Source organism: Trachinotus anak, unplaced genomic scaffold (genome assembly GCF_046630095.1).
Source record: "Trachinotus anak isolate AG129_WGS33_773 ecotype Australia unplaced genomic scaffold, CSIRO_AGI_Tana_v1 ptg000032l, whole genome shotgun sequence".
Lineage (NCBI taxonomy): Eukaryota > Metazoa > Chordata > Actinopteri > Carangiformes > Carangidae > Trachinotus > Trachinotus anak.
The window spans coordinates 5,726,258-5,745,482 of NW_027273883.1; the positions used below are offsets into that span (position 1 = coordinate 5,726,258).

Below are 19,225 nucleotides of genomic sequence, written 5' to 3' on the forward strand. Positions count from 1 at the left end.
CTAATATTTTTGAAAAGAAAAGGAAGCAATAGTGTGAAAGAGTTTCACAGAGCGTTATCAGAGTTTTCAGGTTCAGGCAAAGAGGTGACTCTTGCGGACAGGGTAACAGGCAGATTAGAAAGTGGTCTAATAATGTAGATGATTATAACAATAACAGGAAATATTGAACAGTTAATTTTCAGTGACACAATTGGAGTTGGATGATCATTTCAGCATTATAAAAGCAAAAGAGAGTTGGGTCTCTCTTGAGTCAAATTTTGATGCTAAAATGTAATTTAACAAATCTGATTTAGAGTGCAACAGTGTAGAGCAGAGAGGAGATTTGGGATCTCTAAGGTATAATCTGACACCACAGCGTAATGAAAATCATGTGTTTACTGTTATTGGTTCAACTGTCCTGAATAACTTTTACTTGTATTGATACTACTTAAACTAATAATACTCCATCTATCTCCACAACTACCACTTCCGGTATTATTACCACAGTACTACTGCTTCCTGTTATTTAGTACTAACATTAGCTGCTCACTACTACAGCTTCTGCTGCTGTACTGTTCCCGCCGACCCGCATTAACACAGTACTACCAGCAGGAGGCGCTGTCTGAAACTCAAAGGATTAAAAAACCACGAAGAAGTCGCCATGCGTTAGAAAAGATCGTCTGTTGAGGTGACTGCGTCTGTCACCATGGATACCATTTTGTCACGGACCTGAGTTGGTTGGTTTTCCGCAACAACAAAAAAAAAACCCCACATGAAAAGCTATTATTTTATTTTAAAATTTATGAGAAAATAAAATTCAAATACATACTTCTGGAGCGCAAGATTATATATAGAGCGGTAAACCGTTGCTAACAGCTAGCCTTGTAGCGGAACGTTTTTTTCCTGCCATCAGAAATTAGGTGCAGAGTGAGACCTCTGCTTAGATTTTCACTCTTCGTTTGTAGCATGCTACCTGACGTTAGCGCAACAGCTAGCAGATGAAAAAGCTGTCAGACTACTGATTAAAGTAGGATATCTTTCGTTACAGTTATACCGATGAATGCAAAATACACGCTTTTATAGTGACTATTCCGAACAACGCTGTTGTAGCTCACTTGGAAACTGTTTAGCTTGTGTTATTGACAGTCATTAAGTTAGCTATGTATACAGAGCTCAACAGCATCCTCAGTACCACTCCCGACAGCTTCACACAGGTAATGATTTCACATTTGCTCTTCAACCATCGTGGAGACATGCACTGTAACACTGGTGGTTTATTAGGACATAACTCACTGCCCTGTATGCTAACGTTAAAACGTTCCTGTCGTATCTGCTATGAACTTTAGCAGCTGTGTAGCCTGCCAATTATAAATGATAACAACCTTATTTTTCTAATCGTGTTTGTCACATTGTCGGGGACCTATAGGGAGAATTTATCTTGGTGTCAGACAGACAGAGTGATGCCTCTTTCCTCGTTCACCACTTCCTCTCTTTTTACCTACGAGGTGAGTTACAGTACAACACCTGTCAGTCAAAACAGAGAACACATTTAATTTAACTCAGATGTGAAGAGCAGCTGATTTCATCTGTGTTTTCTATCCCAGCTCGCTGCAAAGTCTGCTTTCTGGGCCTGGTGCAGTCCTTCAGTCACTACAATGCAGTCAGTCAGAGATTGGTGAGTCTCCACTGTTACCAGACTTGTCAGTTTACACAAGGATTGTGTTAGAAATTTTGATTTAGCTGTGATTCACCTAAATCATACTGTGTGTATTCCCCTCTACTTCCATCTTTATTTCTTATGTCTTTTCCAGTAGCTTTTGAATTACTGAGTCATTTCTGGGTCACAGCAATATTACCAGGGTTTTTCAATATTGGATTTTTTCTTGAAATGTTGGCTACTCAGAAATTCATGCATATTCCATCAGCACTGGGTTAAAAATGTATATTTCATTTGATTTTGTCACTTTGTCTTCTAGCTTACAGTGGACATGTTTTAACATATAACTCGAAAAAATATTGTTTAGAATCACTGCAGTAATTTATATTACATTTAGTCAAATACTGGCTTTATTTTGGCTTTATTTGCATTGAATGGAGGCAGAAACTGTATATTTTTAAAATCTCTCTGTGTTTGTGTTTGTGTGTGTATTGTGTGTTGTCAGGGTGTAAGTCTAGCACAAGCAAAGGAGAAAGGTCAGCTGATATTTCTTGAGGGACTGACGGAGTCATTGTCTGTTTTGATTCCTCAAGAAACCAACACAGGAAGTCAAGCCATGGACTTTCTCAGGTACAAAACAAATCACTTTTCTTTTTTATCTATTTATTATATCTTTATCATCGTGCTATCAGTTTGTTATCACTGCACCTTATTATCTATCAATAATATCGTTCTATTACTAGTGCAACACGATTTATATTCATACACTATCCCTGATTTTTTGCGCATTTTTCCTTATCATTTCTAGACCTGAGTAAGAACCACCAAGAGTCATAAACAAAACAAGACTGTTTTTTTTTTTACCAGTCTGACACCTTGTCTTCTGGTTCTCATTATCTCTGTCCCCCTCATGACTCCATTTTCAGAGATCCTGCAGTCGGCCTGCGGTGTTTGTATGAGTTTGTCAGGTCCAGTGTAAGCAGTTCTGGTGGTGGGGAGGAAGGGGCAGAGGAGTGGGGACCCCCGGTGTTGCTGGTGGACGACCTCAGTGTGCTGCTGAGTCTGGGGATGAGTGCTGGAGCTGTGTTGGACTTCAGCCACTACTGCCGAGCCACAGTCTGCTCCCAGCTGCAGGTGATATCAGCAAGGGGCGCTGAATTCACATATAAGTACAGTGCGAGCACTCACACATTTTCTCCCTATATTTTTCTTTTTGTTAAACCATCGGCAAGAGCTCACATTTGGTATAGTTACACTAAAAGAAGTTAGAAAAACTTGGAAAATGAAAATCAGTGAGACAGTTTGTTGTCTTAACATTGCAGAAGTTGCACAGAAGTATTTATGCATAAGATATATTTACTCCTGGGGACCAGCTTGCAGTAATGATCCAAAAGGAGTTTCATCAAATTAACAGTGAACAACTCACAGAAAAATTCTGTCCCCTATCACTGCGACTTTGTCTGTGACTGCAGGGCAACATGGTGATGCTGGTACGCTGTGATGGGGAGGAGGAGGTGGACGACGGAGATGACGAAGGCTCAGAGCGGCTCCTGAAGGGCCTGACCCACCAGTGTAGCCTCACTCTTCACGTACAGGGTCTTCCAACTGGCTACTGTAGGGACATACATGGGCAGGTGTGTGTGTGTGTGTGTGTGTGTGTGTGTGTGTGTGTGTGTGTGTGTGTGTTGCTTGTGTGTATGTGTGATTCTGTCTGAACATGAATTCTCCAACACTGCATAGATCTGCCATTAGTCCAAGCACTGTAAAGAACCAAAATGGAATTTTCTGGGGCATAAAAATTACAGGTACTGTAAAATAAGGCTGACGTTTACTTTTTATCATTGATTAATCTGACAGTTATTTTCTCAATGAATCCTCTGGTCCACAGAATATCAGAGCACAGTTTCCCAAAGCTGAAGGTGACATATTCAAAGTGCTTGTTTTGCTAGTCAACAGTTCACAATCCAAATGTATTCAATTTAATTTGAGAAGCTGGAAACAATTCATTTTAGTGCAATTATGTTCAAAATAAATACTCACACAATTAATCACTTATTAAAATTGTTGCAGAGTAATTTTCCATGTGTTGACTAATTTACTTCAGTTAATTGAATTGAAACATTGAAGTGTTTCAGTTGTACTTGTAGAGTTTGACATCTAGATGAAAAACTATGCATCTCAGTGTTACACCAATGCGGTTTAATAAAATATTTTTCTGTGGTGGGGCAGCTCCTTTTATAATCCCACCTGAATGAAATTATAGCAATCCTCATATCAGTAACTTTTAAAATAGTCATACAGGACACATGACACAAGGTGTAGAAAACATTACATATAGAGACAAACATGGGGAAATGCTGAAATCTTTTAATGAAAATGTAAGTAAACTTACATTTTTCCTTTGTTTTCAGGTGGAGGTGTGTTGGAGGAGAAGACAAGGTGATGGGCAGAACACACAGAGGAAACTCTTTCAGTACAAAGTCCATGACAAAGGAGCCTCCTTCTTTGCCCGAGGGACATCCAGTGCTGTTCTCTAGTTGCAGCCTTCAACGTTCTCATGTAACTTTTAACATGTGACAACTGACTGTTGTGTTTTAGCTGCCAAAGAGGTTGGTGAATTAGACAACTTTACCAGCCATAGCCGAGCTTTACATTCGGCAAGTTGCTCGTGTCAGTGACCCCAGCTGGACCCCAAACTATCTGGAGGAGGGACACAGTGATCCTGCCAGCTGATAGCCCGGTTCCAGACCTCTGAATCGCTACACACTTCTCAGATGTTTTGTTTTGTTTTGTTTTGTTTTTTTTTTCAATTATTCAAATAAAGGAAGTGGATGATCCAGTTTTTGTGTGGTGACAGGGAGCTCTGAATATAGATCTTCACATTTTTATGTCGTGCCATCGTGGTACATGGTACATTATGTTGTCATGCTGACTTGTGCATCCTGTAACTTAAGAACAACGCATAGTAGGAACTTCATATTTACATCGCAGGTTCCCCATAAGGACTATTGCAATCTGATTACATTTTGGAGCATCTTGCATCATACATTTGCATATTTATGAGGGAGCATTGATCTCCCAAAAACTTCTGTAACCCTTCAGAACTTTAAAAATAACGAGTTCAAACTGATACTAGATATGTAGTAAGCAAAGACTAATGTGTTGGTAAATAATTGATTGATTCATAGTCTGATTGTAAGTAACTTCATACATACACCACAGGTTTTCCATATGGAATTTTTTTTTTGTGCCTTTCTGCACAACTTTGCATATTTATGAGGGACAAGGGCAGTCATGGTGGGACACAAGGCAATCCGAGTGCATCTTGTTCATGCTTATTAAAAAAAAACAAATGGTCAATGGACTGACTGATAATTGCACCTCGAACCAGGCTCGTCTGTAACGCCACACTAGACCACAGAAGATGTCGCTCTTTCCCTTCTCTTCACGCTGTGGGGTGAGAGGTCGGAGTGGAGAGGTCTCTGTGGGACTTGACAACCAGTATATTTGAAACGCTTCGCCTGCATGTCAGCGTCAGGTCGGGGGGATGCGAGTTAGCCTTTAGCCACTGTCCAAAAACAAAAGGAATAACAGGGCTGGGTTGCTCGTCTGTTCACCCAGAGGACCTCAGCAACAACTACGTTTGAGGATCTCTGAAGTTTCTCCAGGCAAGTGTGCGAACAGTTGAGCTTTAAACCGCTAGCGTTAGCTGCGATGCGAAAGTTAGCTTCGTGGTGGTGGAAAGCATGGAAGCTGCTGGATTGTTAAATCGCCCCCATAATATTAGCAACAGAGGTGTTGTTATGGCCATAGCCGCGAAGTTGCAGCTGCTGGGCTCAGACATATCAGTTTTGTTTCTATAAGAATCAGATTATCATCATTTTAGCACTTAACGTCGCTACTGTGCCAAGCAAGCTAACTTTAGCGTTAATTGGTTTTTGGCAACAAACAAATTACCGTTTGCTATAAACTACTCTCATAGTTTCAGCCATGTTAACCGGGTGTTGGTAATACTACCCCCCTGTAGCATTTACGACCCTATTCTTGTTTAACACAAGCTTCTGTTAACTTGTATAAGACTAATAAATCAGGAACCAGGTTCACTGGGTTCGTTAACATAGCTAGCCACTTGCTAGGCATGTTAGCTTTTAGCTTAGTGCTATCACAAGTTGTGTGCCGGAACTGACGAGTTGTAACAATTTTGTAGAAACGAGATACTAGCGTGTGTGCTTAGCTATGACCGTAAACATAAGAAAAGGTAATTTATTGTTATAATTATCTCTGGGGTTTTTTAATGCTCTGGTTGTAGAGTGCTGATGAAGCGAGAGAGCCACTCAGGTAACGTTAGCACACAGCAGATAGTGGGTTTATCGTTCATTTCTACAGTTCATATATTTTGTTTACATAAGTGGTAAACTTAGGTATCATGATGTAATTCCCACTGATATTACAGAGACTTTAAAATGAATGTTATGTTTTGAAAGTTGAGGACTTCCTGTAGGATGCTTGTAGCTAGCGTTAGCTGGCTGTTTAACGTTAGCTAACCAGCAAGTTTGACAGCAGGTTCCCAAAAAGGTTTTCAGATGTGAAAACATGAACCCCAATCAGGGCAACTGCAAGGCTTGTTTTTGCGTCCTCTAAAGACATTTTGATATCACAAAAAGGTAATGCATTAGGCCATTGTTTGCATGACAAGCTCCAGCTCATGGGTTTTTCCACATTTTCTTGTCAAACTACAGAATTGTTGACAGGCCCTTTACTATTATTGCTGAGATACTACAAGAGATCCTCAGATCTTAGAAATGTTTTGAGCTAAATAATGTTAAGTTACTGGATTTCTGCTGTTGGGTAAACCTGTGCTGGATTGTTCATTGTTATTTAAACTCTTATTTTGCCAAAATCTCCCCCATTTGTAAAGTTAAAACTACACATTTATATGAGGACCATCCTAGAGCCTTGTCAGGGACCCTTGGGCATCCTTGGCCCCTGTTTGGATGCCATTGTGCTGGTTTGTTACTGGCAGTTGATGTTGCCTCACGATTACATCAGCCCCACCATCCCTGCATGTGTTGACTGTATTGTGATAGCTATTTCACCATTTTGGCAAGTTTGGCTCAAGATTATTGGTTACATGTGCCAGAAAAAGATGACTTTTGAAACTTTACTAAGGGTTGAATTCCATTAAAATCATGTGTTTGATAATCTGCAGTTATAATTAAGAAGAAAAAAAAAAGCATGTCCTCGGTTTCCTTACCATTCTCAAAACAATTTGTTAGGAAAGGAAATCGGACAGCTTGTTACACATCACAGCTTATTACAGTATGGTTACTGATTGACAGGACACTTCCCTCTTTTATCGTCAGCTCTGGTTGTAAAAGGCTGTGTTGCAGTAATCTGCTCATCCACATTGAGCTTGGACTAATGGGCTGCACTGATCAGAAGGGCATGCTTCTGCATTATGCAATTATGACACTGAATGCAGTCATCTTACGGAGAACTGATGCGGCTTGAAGCTCTCTGGAATGTTTGTGGATATTGGTATAGTTTTTGTCTTGCAGTAATTCATGTGTAGCTATAATTAAGGTGTGTAAATGTATTGTGTGATAGAGAAAATTGCTTATTATGCCATTGGAGTCTATAAACCCTGGAGATGCCTTCAAGCTGGGCATTTTAGGAAGTGTAGAAAAGAGGTAAGATGGTATTTTGCTGTTTGCCAAATTTCTCATTTCAGTGTTGAATATTGCAAGTGTGAGTGTGCAAGTTTGAACTTACTGCCGTAGTTATGAAATAGCTTTGATACAGTTTATCCATGAACTCTGAGAACCACTGTGCTCACAGGATTGTTGTTGGCATGTAGCTTTATAAATCTACCTTAATCTGCAAGAACCCCAATTAAGCTGCAGAGAGCCACAATGATCTCCCCAACAGAATTTTTCGCTTGCAAAGTGAAACACTGTGTGTCTGTCATGTCTGTAGCTGTGTTTTTGTTTTGCAAGTGAGTACGCTGGCTTCTCACGTGGGAGCCATATAGACTGCTCTTTGTTAGATTATTAGTTGCCTAGCACGTATGAGCAAATGCACAGGGTTCTTGAACTGACACATTTTCCATGGTCTCATCATAAAGATTTATTTGTGGTTTGTTGGATTCAAACAGAAATGTTATATTTATTCGCTCAGCCATATTAGCTGGTATAGTCTAACAAACGCCATCCAGATAGACAGAGCAGGATTTCCAAACAATCTCTGGTCACTTGCCAAAGTGTCTGAAGAGGACACAAACTCATCAGCCCGAGACAACAGTTTACCAGCTCTCAGCCTGTAGCTGGTGTTCTGCCCTGGTTGGGAAATTTTGGTTTTAAAGCCTGCCTCAAGTTTGTTATGCTTTTGGGATGTGAATTTCTCTGCATGTTACAGACTCTGTGACAGACCGCTTGAAGGCTGTGTGCAGAGGAGAAGGGAAGCAGTGGGGGGTGGCCATAGGCCCTGAGCCCTGGTCGTTGAGTTTCCGATCGGCTAAATCCCGGATTAGTTCACTGACGGAGAGGTTGCCGAGCTTGTGCCAAATCAGGCCTCGCTGCTACACCCACGTAACTCCACAGCATGCAGTGAACTGGACAGACAACTGAGAGATGGAGGCATTCACTGAAAGTTTTCTCTTGCGAGACACTGAGCGGGACCAGAACCTGGCTGAGACTCGACTTTCCTTCAGACACAGAGAGCAGAAAGGCTTTACTTCAAAGCACTCTTTTGACATTTGCAGAACCCATTGTGCAAGCTTGCCGGGACATTGCTGTGTTTACTGTGTAGTGTATTTATAACAGCAGATCAAGAGACTCCTGAGGCAGATTCCTCCTAGGGAATGTTTCCGTTGCTCCCAGGGGGGCGAGCCGAGCAGCCACACACTCTGCCTGAATCAAGAAGGAATCACTATGTAAACCACAAGGCACCACTTAAGCTAAAAAAACCTGGACATAAACGGCCGCGAGCTAGAGAGATAACCTGGTCCCCTATTAGCAGGTATGGTCTCAGAAGCATGTGAGGCTTGTATGATGGATACAGTGGGGTAACAGCCGATGTTACAGAGCTGCGTTGTTGTGTTTTGACGTGCTTAACAAATAATATGGTGCTGCTTGCGGACAGCATGTGAGAGGCTCAGGCGAGAGAGTTTGTACGGATCAGCAGAATGAGATACTGTCCATCTGCAGCAGGTTCGCTGGAGCAGCCAGTTGAACATTGTAATAGAGCAGTGTGTAACTACAAACACAGGATAGGCAGCGCTGAACCTGTCTGTTGAGCAAACAGAGAGACAAGAGCTGGGTGAGCAGAGCGGCCAACGGGAGATTGAGTTTCTATGGGAAACTGACTGAGCTGATTATGTCTGAAGTGAGGTGCACCACCCGTGAGGCAAAGATTTCACACATTTCCTCTGCTGGTGTTGACATTGATCAGTCTTCAGTCCACTGTCAAGCACAGAGTCACCTCAGTGTGCCGTATCCAGTTCTGAGAAGTCAAAATATAATATTGAATTTCAGTGGAATTATAGTGTGGCGGTATGAAAATAGTGTGGTATCATTTTACACAATTCTGGTGTAGAAATGAATGATTTCGATTCATTTTAAGAGTCAAAACTAACAAAACAGAAATTCAAATTCTTGTTTTACATGTGTTTGATTTTTGTGTACATTAGCCCTATATAAACAATACTAAAATGTTGTGACACTGATTACAGCTGAAATGATCAGATTTATCAGAACAAAAAATTATGGTCAACTAAGTAAAAAAATCAATCAACCATTCAGTCTTTTTTTTTTAACAAAATGCTAAACATTTGATGATTCCAGCTTCAAAAATGTGATTATATGTTGCTTTTCTTTATCATTAATGATAGTAAACTGAATATCTTTAGGTTTTGGACTGATTATCAGAAAACAAGCAATTTCAACAAATCAGCTTGGGCTCTGTGAAAAAATATAACCAGGGATAATATGGGATATCGATGCGATACTGACTCAAATAGCTGGATCGAGTATCAGTGAGAATACGGCCGATCTAGTCTATGCAATTCTACGTTTTCATCTATGTGCATATATACTATGTCATATGCCAGCAGTGTGCCGTTAAACTCATACATTTTGCAATGCCAACAAGTTCTCTGGCTGCTGGAAATATCTGCAATGTTTCTGCAAACACAAACCACAATTAACTTAAACATTTGTTACGGATCTGTACTTTGTATTGTCTGCTACCCAAAGCTCAGGTACCAGTATCAGTCCATCCCTATATATAACGGTCATTTTTTTGTTTTTTACTTTTTCTGACATATTATAGACTAAACATTTCATAGATTAATTGAAAAAACAATATGAATCATCATTAGTTGCTGCCCCAGTATTGATTTAAACCATATTACCTAGTCTTAGCCGTGAGTGACCTGATGATTAACTGTGTTGTCACCAAAATCATATAACGCACAGCATCGCTGCCATAGCTGTAGAACTGATTGATTGATTGGTGCTGAAAAAGTCTCTCAAATCTTCAGCTGCAGGCACGAGTTTTCACCATCACTAATGAGGAAACAGGACAAGTGTGACCAACATTGTTTAGGGGCTTCCTCATTTATAATTAATGTACATCTAGTATGTGGTTTCTTGAGTTCCTACGAGCTAAATACTCAAATTACTCATGTTGAAGTCACATCTTTAAATTACTACTTTATTAAATAAAGGCCAAAATCCTTAATAGATGGATTTTGCAATGAGATAAAAAATATTGTGTTTTTAGAAGCAAGAACCAGTGAATGTCAATATTATTCCTCAATAAATTACTTAAACAAATTGTTTTTAAGATTATTGTTAATTGATATGTCAGTGTTTGGATTTAAAAGTGATGTCAGCACTGGGGAATACTTAAACAACCTCCTTTAAATGTTACTGTCTTGCTCTTCAGCTAGTTTATCCCTCTGTATTTTTCCACCTGAATGAAAGTGGAATTTAACCACTGTCCTGTGACAAAAGGCCGCTATCAGGGAGTCTGGTGGCTGTTTTTTTTTTTTTTTTTTTTTTTTTTTTTATCCAGGTATGATCAATGTACATCCGTTTGCTTAAGTCTAGCTGCTCAGCCGGAGTTGCATGTTTTCTACGGGAGGAATGTGTCCACACCTTTTTGCCTGCTGAATGAGCTGTGTGTTTAAGTGCTGTCTACCATGTGACCCCTGTATGAGCTTGTCTGAAGGAAAAACACACTGTGCCTGTAGTCAGCAACATGTGCACCAACACTCGGAGTATGTAGCTAATTAGGTGTTAAGGACAGAGCAGCCTTATAAGAACCAGCCTGTGTGTGAGAGTGTGTGTTTGTCTGTGGAGATGCACCACAGCATACTGTATGCCGTGTTGAGGTGCAAAATGACAAACTGTCTTCTGTTTATTTAAACCACATAACTTTTTCGAGGCTGCACAAACCTCTAAGTTCGTTGTTGATAATAACAGAAAAAGTTTCAGAAATGTTCAGCATTGGGATGAAATTATACGTCAAAATACACATAATGGTTGACAGGCACTGGATGTCAACAGTGCCTGTATTAAAAGTATTCAGGATTTCTGCTTTTGATTTAATAATTTAGTTTTTGAACTGTTGCGTTTATTTGAGAACTGAACCAAATGGACACATCTTTTACTGTAAATGCCTGGTCAGGTGGAGCCGGAGCTCACCAACTTATGCTTTTCAACCAACCCCTGTTTGTAGGTACTGCACTTGTGCTGGCTCTTTCCTCAATCTATAGGATGAGAACAGTGAAAATGTCCATCAAAACATTTTAGAGCTGATGATGAGGTCTTTAAATTCCTTATCTTCTCGAACCATCAGTTTAAAATGCAAAACTACTAATTCACCATCATGTTCAACAAAAGAGCCACGAATCCTCACATTTGAGAAGCAGGATCAGGACATTTTCCTTGGAAAAATACTAAAATGAGGGTTGCAGATTCATTTTCTGATTTATTTCAGGCCTAAATTCTCTTGATGATAGATTAATACCTCTTTTATCTACTGATGAGTTAATTACTGATAAATGACCCTCACAAGATTTCTACTATAAAGGCTAATGTTCTAACGGCAGTGGCCCGGGTTCGAGTCTGACCCATGGCTCTCTCAGCCTGACTTCCCTGTCTTTCTCTCACCATGGCCTAAAAATGCCAAAATAACTTAAAAAAAAAAAATGAAAAGGTTAAACGATAACAGCAAATTTATACCAAAAAGGTATTTCCTTTAAACACTGAGAGTTAAGTTATACAGATTCCTTGATGCCATCATGTTTGTGACGTTGGGTTAAACGATGTGTTTGTGTCCAGGTCCCTGGATGCCCCGCGGCGCACTGTCCTCCGCCGCCCAGTGCTTCCCAATGGCCGGGAGTTGACCCCGCCCACCAGGATGACGCTGCGCGAGCAGCTGAGAGAGAAGATCTCGGCAGCCTTCTACCGCCACGGGCTGCTGTGTGCCTCCTACCCAGTACCCATCATCCTCTTCACCTCCGCCAGCATCCTCACCTGCTGGTAGGTTAGATTCCATTTATGTGAACTACTGTTGATACTAAATGCTAGAGACATGGAGTGTCAGTAGAAAAACACAGGAAGCAACGCTGTAGCATCTGGAAGTCCTATATAAAAATAAAAGAAACATACACACATACAAAAAAACATATCAACAGGAGATGTAAAGAAACACCTTCAGACACAATAGTGGCCTGATTGTACAGATTGGTAAAACTATTTTTTGACACTGTCACAAAGATGTCGTTTAAACTTGTAGTGCTTTTTAAAGGAATACGCCACTGCTAAAATTTATCTTCAGTATAACTGTTACTGCTTGTCAATGAGATCAGTGAATACGCTGCTTCTGTCAGAGTCTCTGAGCAGTGAGGAGTTATATGTTTGCCTACAACAGAGCTACATGATAAAGAAGCAGGAGCAGAGGGTTATCATGTAGGAGTAGTTTAACAAGTTTCTCTGGACATTGTTTTGCCCCATCTCTGGGTTTCCATCACACTCCACCAGGGCTGCTTGTCAGGTGGACAGGCAGCTTCAGAAACACTCTTCCTCCACACTTGTCTGAAGTCAGACTACAGGGACCTATGTCTGAGAATATCTGTAACTATCTGGCATTCACACTCATTTCACACACAGATTGGCCACCTGTGTGGAGGTGAACCTCTTGCTCAAGCTCTTTTTTTTTTGGTTTGTCATCTGTTACACAACAGTTTGTTGCACTTTTTATGTGTACAAACAAGGGCAACACTGTGAATGTCCTCCAGGAGAGACTGTCTGAAGATGTGCACCATTATCCCCATTTTTTTTAAAAAGTATCACGTCTCACTCCTCTCTATAACGGCTGGTTTTTCACCCTGCCTTCAAGAGTCTTTTAGAGTCTTTTACTTTAACCTGGCCCAGAGAATCTACTGAAACTGCAGTTTCAGAGCCACTTTTTGAACTGGCCAGTATTTGATAGTAGAAAGATGTGTCGACAGGCTCAACTCGTTTGAACTGGCCATCTGCAGTCATATAACAGCCCCCTGCCAACACCGGCACACAAACACTCTCTTAACACACGCACATATCTGCTCTTGCTAAACCACTGGTCAAAAGAGAGAACAGAGGTCAGAGAGTAGGCCTGGCTTCCCCAGTAAAGGCATTGTAAAACAATCTCAGCGATCTGAAACACACACATGCACCTGCTGCGTGCAGCATCTTACAGCAGGGGTGCCGAACAAATGGACGACTGACCGCCCCTGAAAGAAAAGAGCTCGATGACGGGGATGTTTAAGGCAGGACTAGAGCAGAGGGCTGTGAGAAAATGGCCCTGTGAGAATGGGAGGCCTGTCCCTCCATCTGTCTGTCAGGAGGGGGGCCGGCTCCGCACAAAAGAGGCCTTTGTGGAGGTACAGTGACCTTGGAGAGTGTGGGAGGCGGTGGGAGGGAGGGAGAGAAACAGAGGGGAAGAGTTTTCTATCCGAATGATGACCAGCAAATTTCTTAAAGGGAAATAAGTGATATTTGTACACGAGCACAAAATGACCTCACAATGTCTACATGGAGGTTGATAATGCTATTGATCAATACCAATGACTCAGCAAATACCATTTTCATGATACTTAACTACAGATAATACGTTTAACAATGGTCCTGTAATTACAAGGATCTGATCTCAAACTTCAAGAAGTGGATGTGGAAGTGGATAATAATGTCATCACTTTCATAATTAGCACAACTACACATATACAAACTGTATAATCGTACTACAGTAAGTACAGTCTGCCCCCCAGGAGTAATTCACTGTCTCACTGCACAATAAACAAAAGCCTTTATTTTCCATGTTTCCCAGCACGTTACTGTCGGCGCATTGTACGTGATTGAGGTGATTATTCTTGTGAATGTTGCCCTTAAAGATTCCCCAGTGGCAGAGAAAATGAATTTTCTAGCAGTTAGATAGGAAAACAACAGTCAACAATACAGTCAGTAAGGTTCAGATATATTTCTGATTTCTAAAGGGAGATCTGCCTTTTCAAAAAAAAAAAATTGAGAAAAACACAATTTGTTGAACACATTCAATTTCCAGGTTTGATAATTTACTACTACTACTGAATCTTGCTTTAAAGGCAACAGGCAATGAACAGACCTGGATCTGTCAAGCTGAAGATGACTAACCAGGGAGGCCACCAAAGTCTCCAATATTGCTTTCATTGTTTAGTAAAAACTAACAGCTCACAGTCTGGTTGCTGAGCGTCTGAAACCCCGACACAGTGATGTGAGGCAGTGGTCTGTCAGCTTCAGGACAAGGATGTGGATCTGACCAGTTTTGGTCAACTGGTAGGGGATGGAGACTGATTCAGCAATAGATATTATTTAACAACTTGTGGAAACAGAGAGAGAGACATCGAGAGCAGGTGCTTATGGGCAAGAAAAAGAAACTGTATGTGTGTGGACAGAAGGAGAGAGGTGAAGGTGAAACTTTAATTTGGTGATTATTGGATGTAATACCCCCGTTTATAAGTAAAGTGTATGGGACAGCACTGCAGACCAGAGTCTCTTCTTACAGTGGCAGAGAGAAAGCTGTTTGATATGAATGGGTCAAATGTATTGAGTAGACTTGAGTAGTTTGCAAATCTCCTTTAGGACAGGTAATGCTCAGCAGCAGCCGTCCTCCTTTTGGACATGCCAATAAAGTTTTAAGACCCTTAATAGTTTTGATGGTAACAACACGGTCCTCACTGTTACAGTGTTGTAGTTTGTTGCTGTTGCATGTTTAGAAAAAAAAAATTCAAATTGTAATTTAAGCTTGATCTTTCAAGAGGACTTGATTTTTCTCAGGTCTCACATTTGACGAGTTTAGGACTCTTTAGGATTCAGACTGAAACGGGGCTGCGTCAAAGCATCGCAGAGTGTGGGCAGGGAGGACATGTGTAGTTTAAGCAGTAACTGACCCAGGGGGTCTAGTAAGTGTAACAGATTCATGCTTTTTAAAGGCTTATGAAGCCCCACAACACCAGATTGTACCGTTCTGGTGAGTTATGGCAGCTGCAATTTTATCTTTGGTCATGACATATGCGAGTTAAAGAGTAGAAACATGGCATCGACGTTACAAAGTCATCGACCATGTGTTTGATTGGCCAACACAGCGCCTTGCCAGATGACGTCACATTGTGTTGCAGCAAAACTTTGGTGGTGGACGACTATTTGTTGTTTTCCCAGAGCGCCCTGCGTTGGCATCCCCGCTGCGCCATCAGACCAGCTCCATTCAAAGGAATGAGAAGGCCGTTTTTTTTTCATGCAGAGCTCAGGTCTGTGTGAATGTGGCCTTGGATTCAGTCAGTGAACTGCTAACTGTGCTCTGGCTTTGACTTGTCTTGGTCCTGACAACAGTCCAGTGGGCAGCTTTTCTTGAGGTGCTCCGTCCCGACTCGACCGCTGTCTGTAAAGGCTGCGATGACATCATACTTTAATATTGTCTGACATGTGGGCTTAGTAATGCATGAGTGCTGAGAGTTTTCTCCACCATAGTTGGGGTTTTGGAAGGACTGGAATCAGCTGTGTTTTTGTTAATCCTGCGATGTGGTTACACATGATCAGTAAGCAAAAAGAAAACACCCAGGAACATGCTCTTTCCTCCATCAGAAGAACACGATGTACAAAATGAAGTCAATACCACTACTCACACACACACACACACACACACACACATACACACACACACACACACACACACACACACATTGACAGGGTGAGGAAGCAGTTTGTAGGAAAACCAGAAGTTAACTTCTTTCATAAGGACCCACCCATTTCCAGGAGAAAGAGGGAGTGGGTCTCTCCAGGTAGAACCGACTGTGGCGAGAAAAGCCTGAGGCTCTGGTTTCATGTTCTCAGAGGTGTTGCATAGTGAACACACACACACACACACACACACACACACATATACACACACAAATCACAAAGAAGTCTATTCTTTATAACTCTCCACCTCTGTCTTTGAATGCATTTATTTGTGTTTATATGTCATGAATAATGTCTAATAGTAATTCAGCTTGTCAGCTGAAAACAATGTTATCAATCAATAATTATAATATGTGTATTTCTATTGGAAATAATCCTTTATTGCAGTTTAAATAGCTGTATAATACTGCAGTGATGTGCAAGGTTGTCTGAACATTGTCGGATGTCGTTGCTTAAACACAGGTTGAACTGAATTTCCCTGAAATGTTGTTGAAAACATGTTGACATGTTCAGTCATTCTCACACGTGTTTCATAACCCCCTGCCCCTCTCCCTCTCTTTCTCTTTCTTTCAGCTATCCGTTATTGAGGCTTCCCCTGCCTGGGACAGGTCCTGTGGAGTTCACCACAGGGGTGCGAGACTACAGCGTCCCTTCCCATGAGCCTCAGGGAGACTTTGGAGAACGGCCCGACTGGGTAGGAGAAGAGAAATCTCACGCGTTTATACACATCCCAGTATTTCAAGTGTCCAAACATCATTTTTGTCCCTTGACTGTGTTCGTTCTTTAACCTTGAACCCTGATCCTCTTCCTAAAACGTGCTCTAATCTCAAACCTGAATCTGGACCCTAAAGGGACGTCTGTAAAGTAAAATTCTCCTCACTCTGAGTGTTGAAAACGGGTTCTCAGATGCAGAATGAAAGCTGAAGGCAAACACGAAGGAATGGCTCATGTAACTGTCAGAGGTAGTTTTTAATTTTACTGCCTTTGAGGCAGGAGGAGATTATAGAAGAAATATAGAATCAGCTTACCTGCTGATGCAGCAGGTTCAGTAGACTAAAACAATTCTATGTTGCGTCTCAATATGTAACCTGTGTGTGTGTCTCTGTGTGTGTGTGTGTGTGTGTGCGTGCTGTAGTACCGGGGTCCTCCGGTCGCCTACATCCAGCAGGTGTTGGTGAAGGCAGCAGTGTCTCCATGGGACAGCACCCTGGTGCCAGTGGACATGTTTCGGTCGCCGCTGGGTCGAGTCTTTAGCCTGCTGGAGGAGATCCGTAACCACGTCCACTCTGACAGGTAGACACACACACACACACTCTCACACACGGTGGTAGATGACCAGTGGAAGAAGTGCGGAGCTCTTAAGTAAATCCTATAATACCACAATTAGAAAATATTACAAGTACTGCATTAAAATCCTACGTATTTGAGTAAAAGTACATAAGTATTATCAGCAGAATTCACTAACTATCTAAAGGAAATGTTTGAGAAATGGATATTACTATAATGGAAATGTATATTATTACTCAATTTGTAAGCAGTGTATAAATGTTGTCAATGTAGAACTAAATTTGACAACTTCATGTTTTATTTATAAAAAGTAACTAGTAAGTTAGTAGAGTAGAGGTAAATTTAATTCACTGTAGATGACAAATCATATATTTACAATTCTGCGTTATGAATTAAATCCCCCACCATTAATCTGCTGATTATTTTTTTGATAAATCCTAAACACTACGGATTAACATGGTCATTTCAGTTCCTCAAAGCTGTCTATCTGAAATATATACAAATGAGAGAAACTGCAGATCCTCACTTTTTTTTTCTTCTTGACCAAAAAAAAAATCACGTTTTAAAATGTTTGAACCTATATTGGTAGTAAAAACAAACTCAGTATTGAAACTTTGTCTCCTGTTCCTTTAACAGTGTTGTTTGTAATGTTTCCATTGGTGTCTGTCCTCCAACACATAACGCAGTTCAAAGTGAACTCATGAACCCAAAACTATTTTGCCTTTGGTGTGTGGGGGGGGAAGGGAAGAAAAACATCCATGACCCCGAGTTATTAAGAACAAAGCTGGTCTTCCAGCAAACATTGATCTGTTGTAAACTCTGAGGTCTGTGACTCTGTCGAGCACGTGCTGTGTTTGACAGCTGCACTGTGCTGAACCGAGCGCTGACATGAAGCTGATGTGTGGGACACCTTGTTGTTCTACTGGAAAGTTGTAGAGAGCAGCTGATCCTGCTGAAGGCTGTTCACATCTAACAGCGTTTCCCAAGAGTCAGATTAATATCATGGTCCTTCCCTTGTCTAATTATCCTTAAATTATGCATTAGGATTAAAAGATAATTAATATATTAATGTTCTCTGCTCAGATAATAGATACTGGACGAGCTTTTGTTATTTGTGAGCTTTTTTAAATCACTCCTCCTCCTCCTCTCTCTTCCGCACCTCTGTCTCCCCTGTGTCTCTCCTCTGTCAGCTCCGGGGTTCGCAGTCTGGAGACGTTATGTCTCCAGGTGACAGACCTGTTTCCAGGGTTACGTCGCATGCAGTCGGTGCTTCCAGAGCACGGCTGCCTGCTCGTCTCTCCCGGCAACTACTGGCAGAACCAGCGGGAGCTGTTCGACTCGGACTCCGACCTCCTCAAGACCATCCAGAAACATGAACCCAAAGGCCTGCACACCTCGGCCACACTGCGGGGTAGGTAGGGAGGAGGAGGACTCACATGGACAGGTGGATGGACAGCCTGCACACATGCTAACGCACAAAATGAAGCATTTTTCTCGGATATTTAGTTTTAAACACTGAGGACTTTAAATTTTAAAGTAAAGAAAAGTAAAGTTGACATATTCCATTTTTTTTTATATGAGACCACGTTTCTTTCACTTCCCTTTATCCTCCTGGTGTTTTTCTTTGTGAATTTGTTCTTAAATTGATGATGAAGCTTTAGTTGATGTGTATTCATGACCTGGCAAATGCTCCAATGACATACCTTTACAGAGTGTATAATATGGAAAATATATCTAAATGATTAACCTATTTGAACTCCTGATGTAGTGCAGGTAAACATCATTAACTAGAACAATACATTTGTTGTTGTTAGACTATTCCAATAGCTTTTGAGACTTAGTTTTGACACTGAGGTTTTTCATTTCTAGACAGTCAGACTCCTCCGATTTAGCTCGCTTCCTGTCTCGTGCCATGAGATTACCCACCAAATCCAGCAGCCTGAACTGTAGGCGTTTTATCATCTGGTAGAGGCAGCAAGTCTCAGAAATATCAGAAGTGGAGTTTAGTCCTTTATTCTCTCGACTGCCTCGTTGGAAGGAGCCT

The 19,225-nt window shown here is 41.2% G+C and overlaps 2 protein-coding genes across 3 annotated transcripts in view; both read left to right on the forward strand.

Annotated features, from left to right (window-relative positions):
* Positions 1-715: 715 nt before the first annotated feature.
* Positions 716-4,475, forward strand: elp6 (elongator acetyltransferase complex subunit 6). Its single transcript, XM_071470524.1, has 7 exons — positions 716-1,193; positions 1,406-1,484; positions 1,584-1,654; positions 2,142-2,266; positions 2,563-2,770; positions 3,109-3,270; positions 4,048-4,475. The coding sequence occupies exons 1-7, from the start codon at positions 1,140-1,142 to the stop codon at positions 4,171-4,173; spliced, it is 825 nt and encodes a 274-aa protein (XP_071326625.1). The 5' UTR covers positions 716-1,139; the 3' UTR covers positions 4,174-4,475.
* A 540-nt stretch (positions 4,476-5,015) lies between these two features.
* Positions 5,016-19,225, forward strand: part of scap (SREBF chaperone) — a 35,548-nt gene continuing 21,338 nt past the window's right edge. The window contains exons 1-5 of one of the 2 annotated variants that reach the window (XM_071470523.1): positions 5,016-5,304; positions 11,983-12,183; positions 16,468-16,588; positions 17,030-17,187; positions 18,372-18,592. In XM_071470523.1, the coding sequence (XP_071326624.1) occupies positions 12,062-12,183; positions 16,468-16,588; positions 17,030-17,187; positions 18,372-18,592 (622 nt within the window). In that variant the 5' untranslated portion in view covers positions 5,016-5,304; positions 11,983-12,061. Of the gene's footprint in view, positions 5,305-5,372; positions 7,327-11,982; positions 12,184-16,467; positions 16,589-17,029; positions 17,188-18,371; positions 18,593-19,225 lie in introns of those variants that run through there. The other variant, XM_071470521.1, reaches the window with a different exon arrangement.

Excerpts from the sequence above, each read along its gene's own strand:
- elp6 (XM_071470524.1), top strand. The coding sequence starts at position 1,140 with ATGTATACAGAGCTCAACAGCATCCTCAGTACCACTCCCGACAGCTTC. Across the intron at positions 1,655-2,141 it reads ATGCAGTCAGTCAGAGATTG|GGTGTAAGTCTAGCACAAGC; the intron begins GTGAGTCTCCAC and ends GTGTGTTGTCAG. Across the intron at positions 2,771-3,108 it reads CAGTCTGCTCCCAGCTGCAG|GGCAACATGGTGATGCTGGT; the intron begins GTGATATCAGCA and ends CTGTGACTGCAG.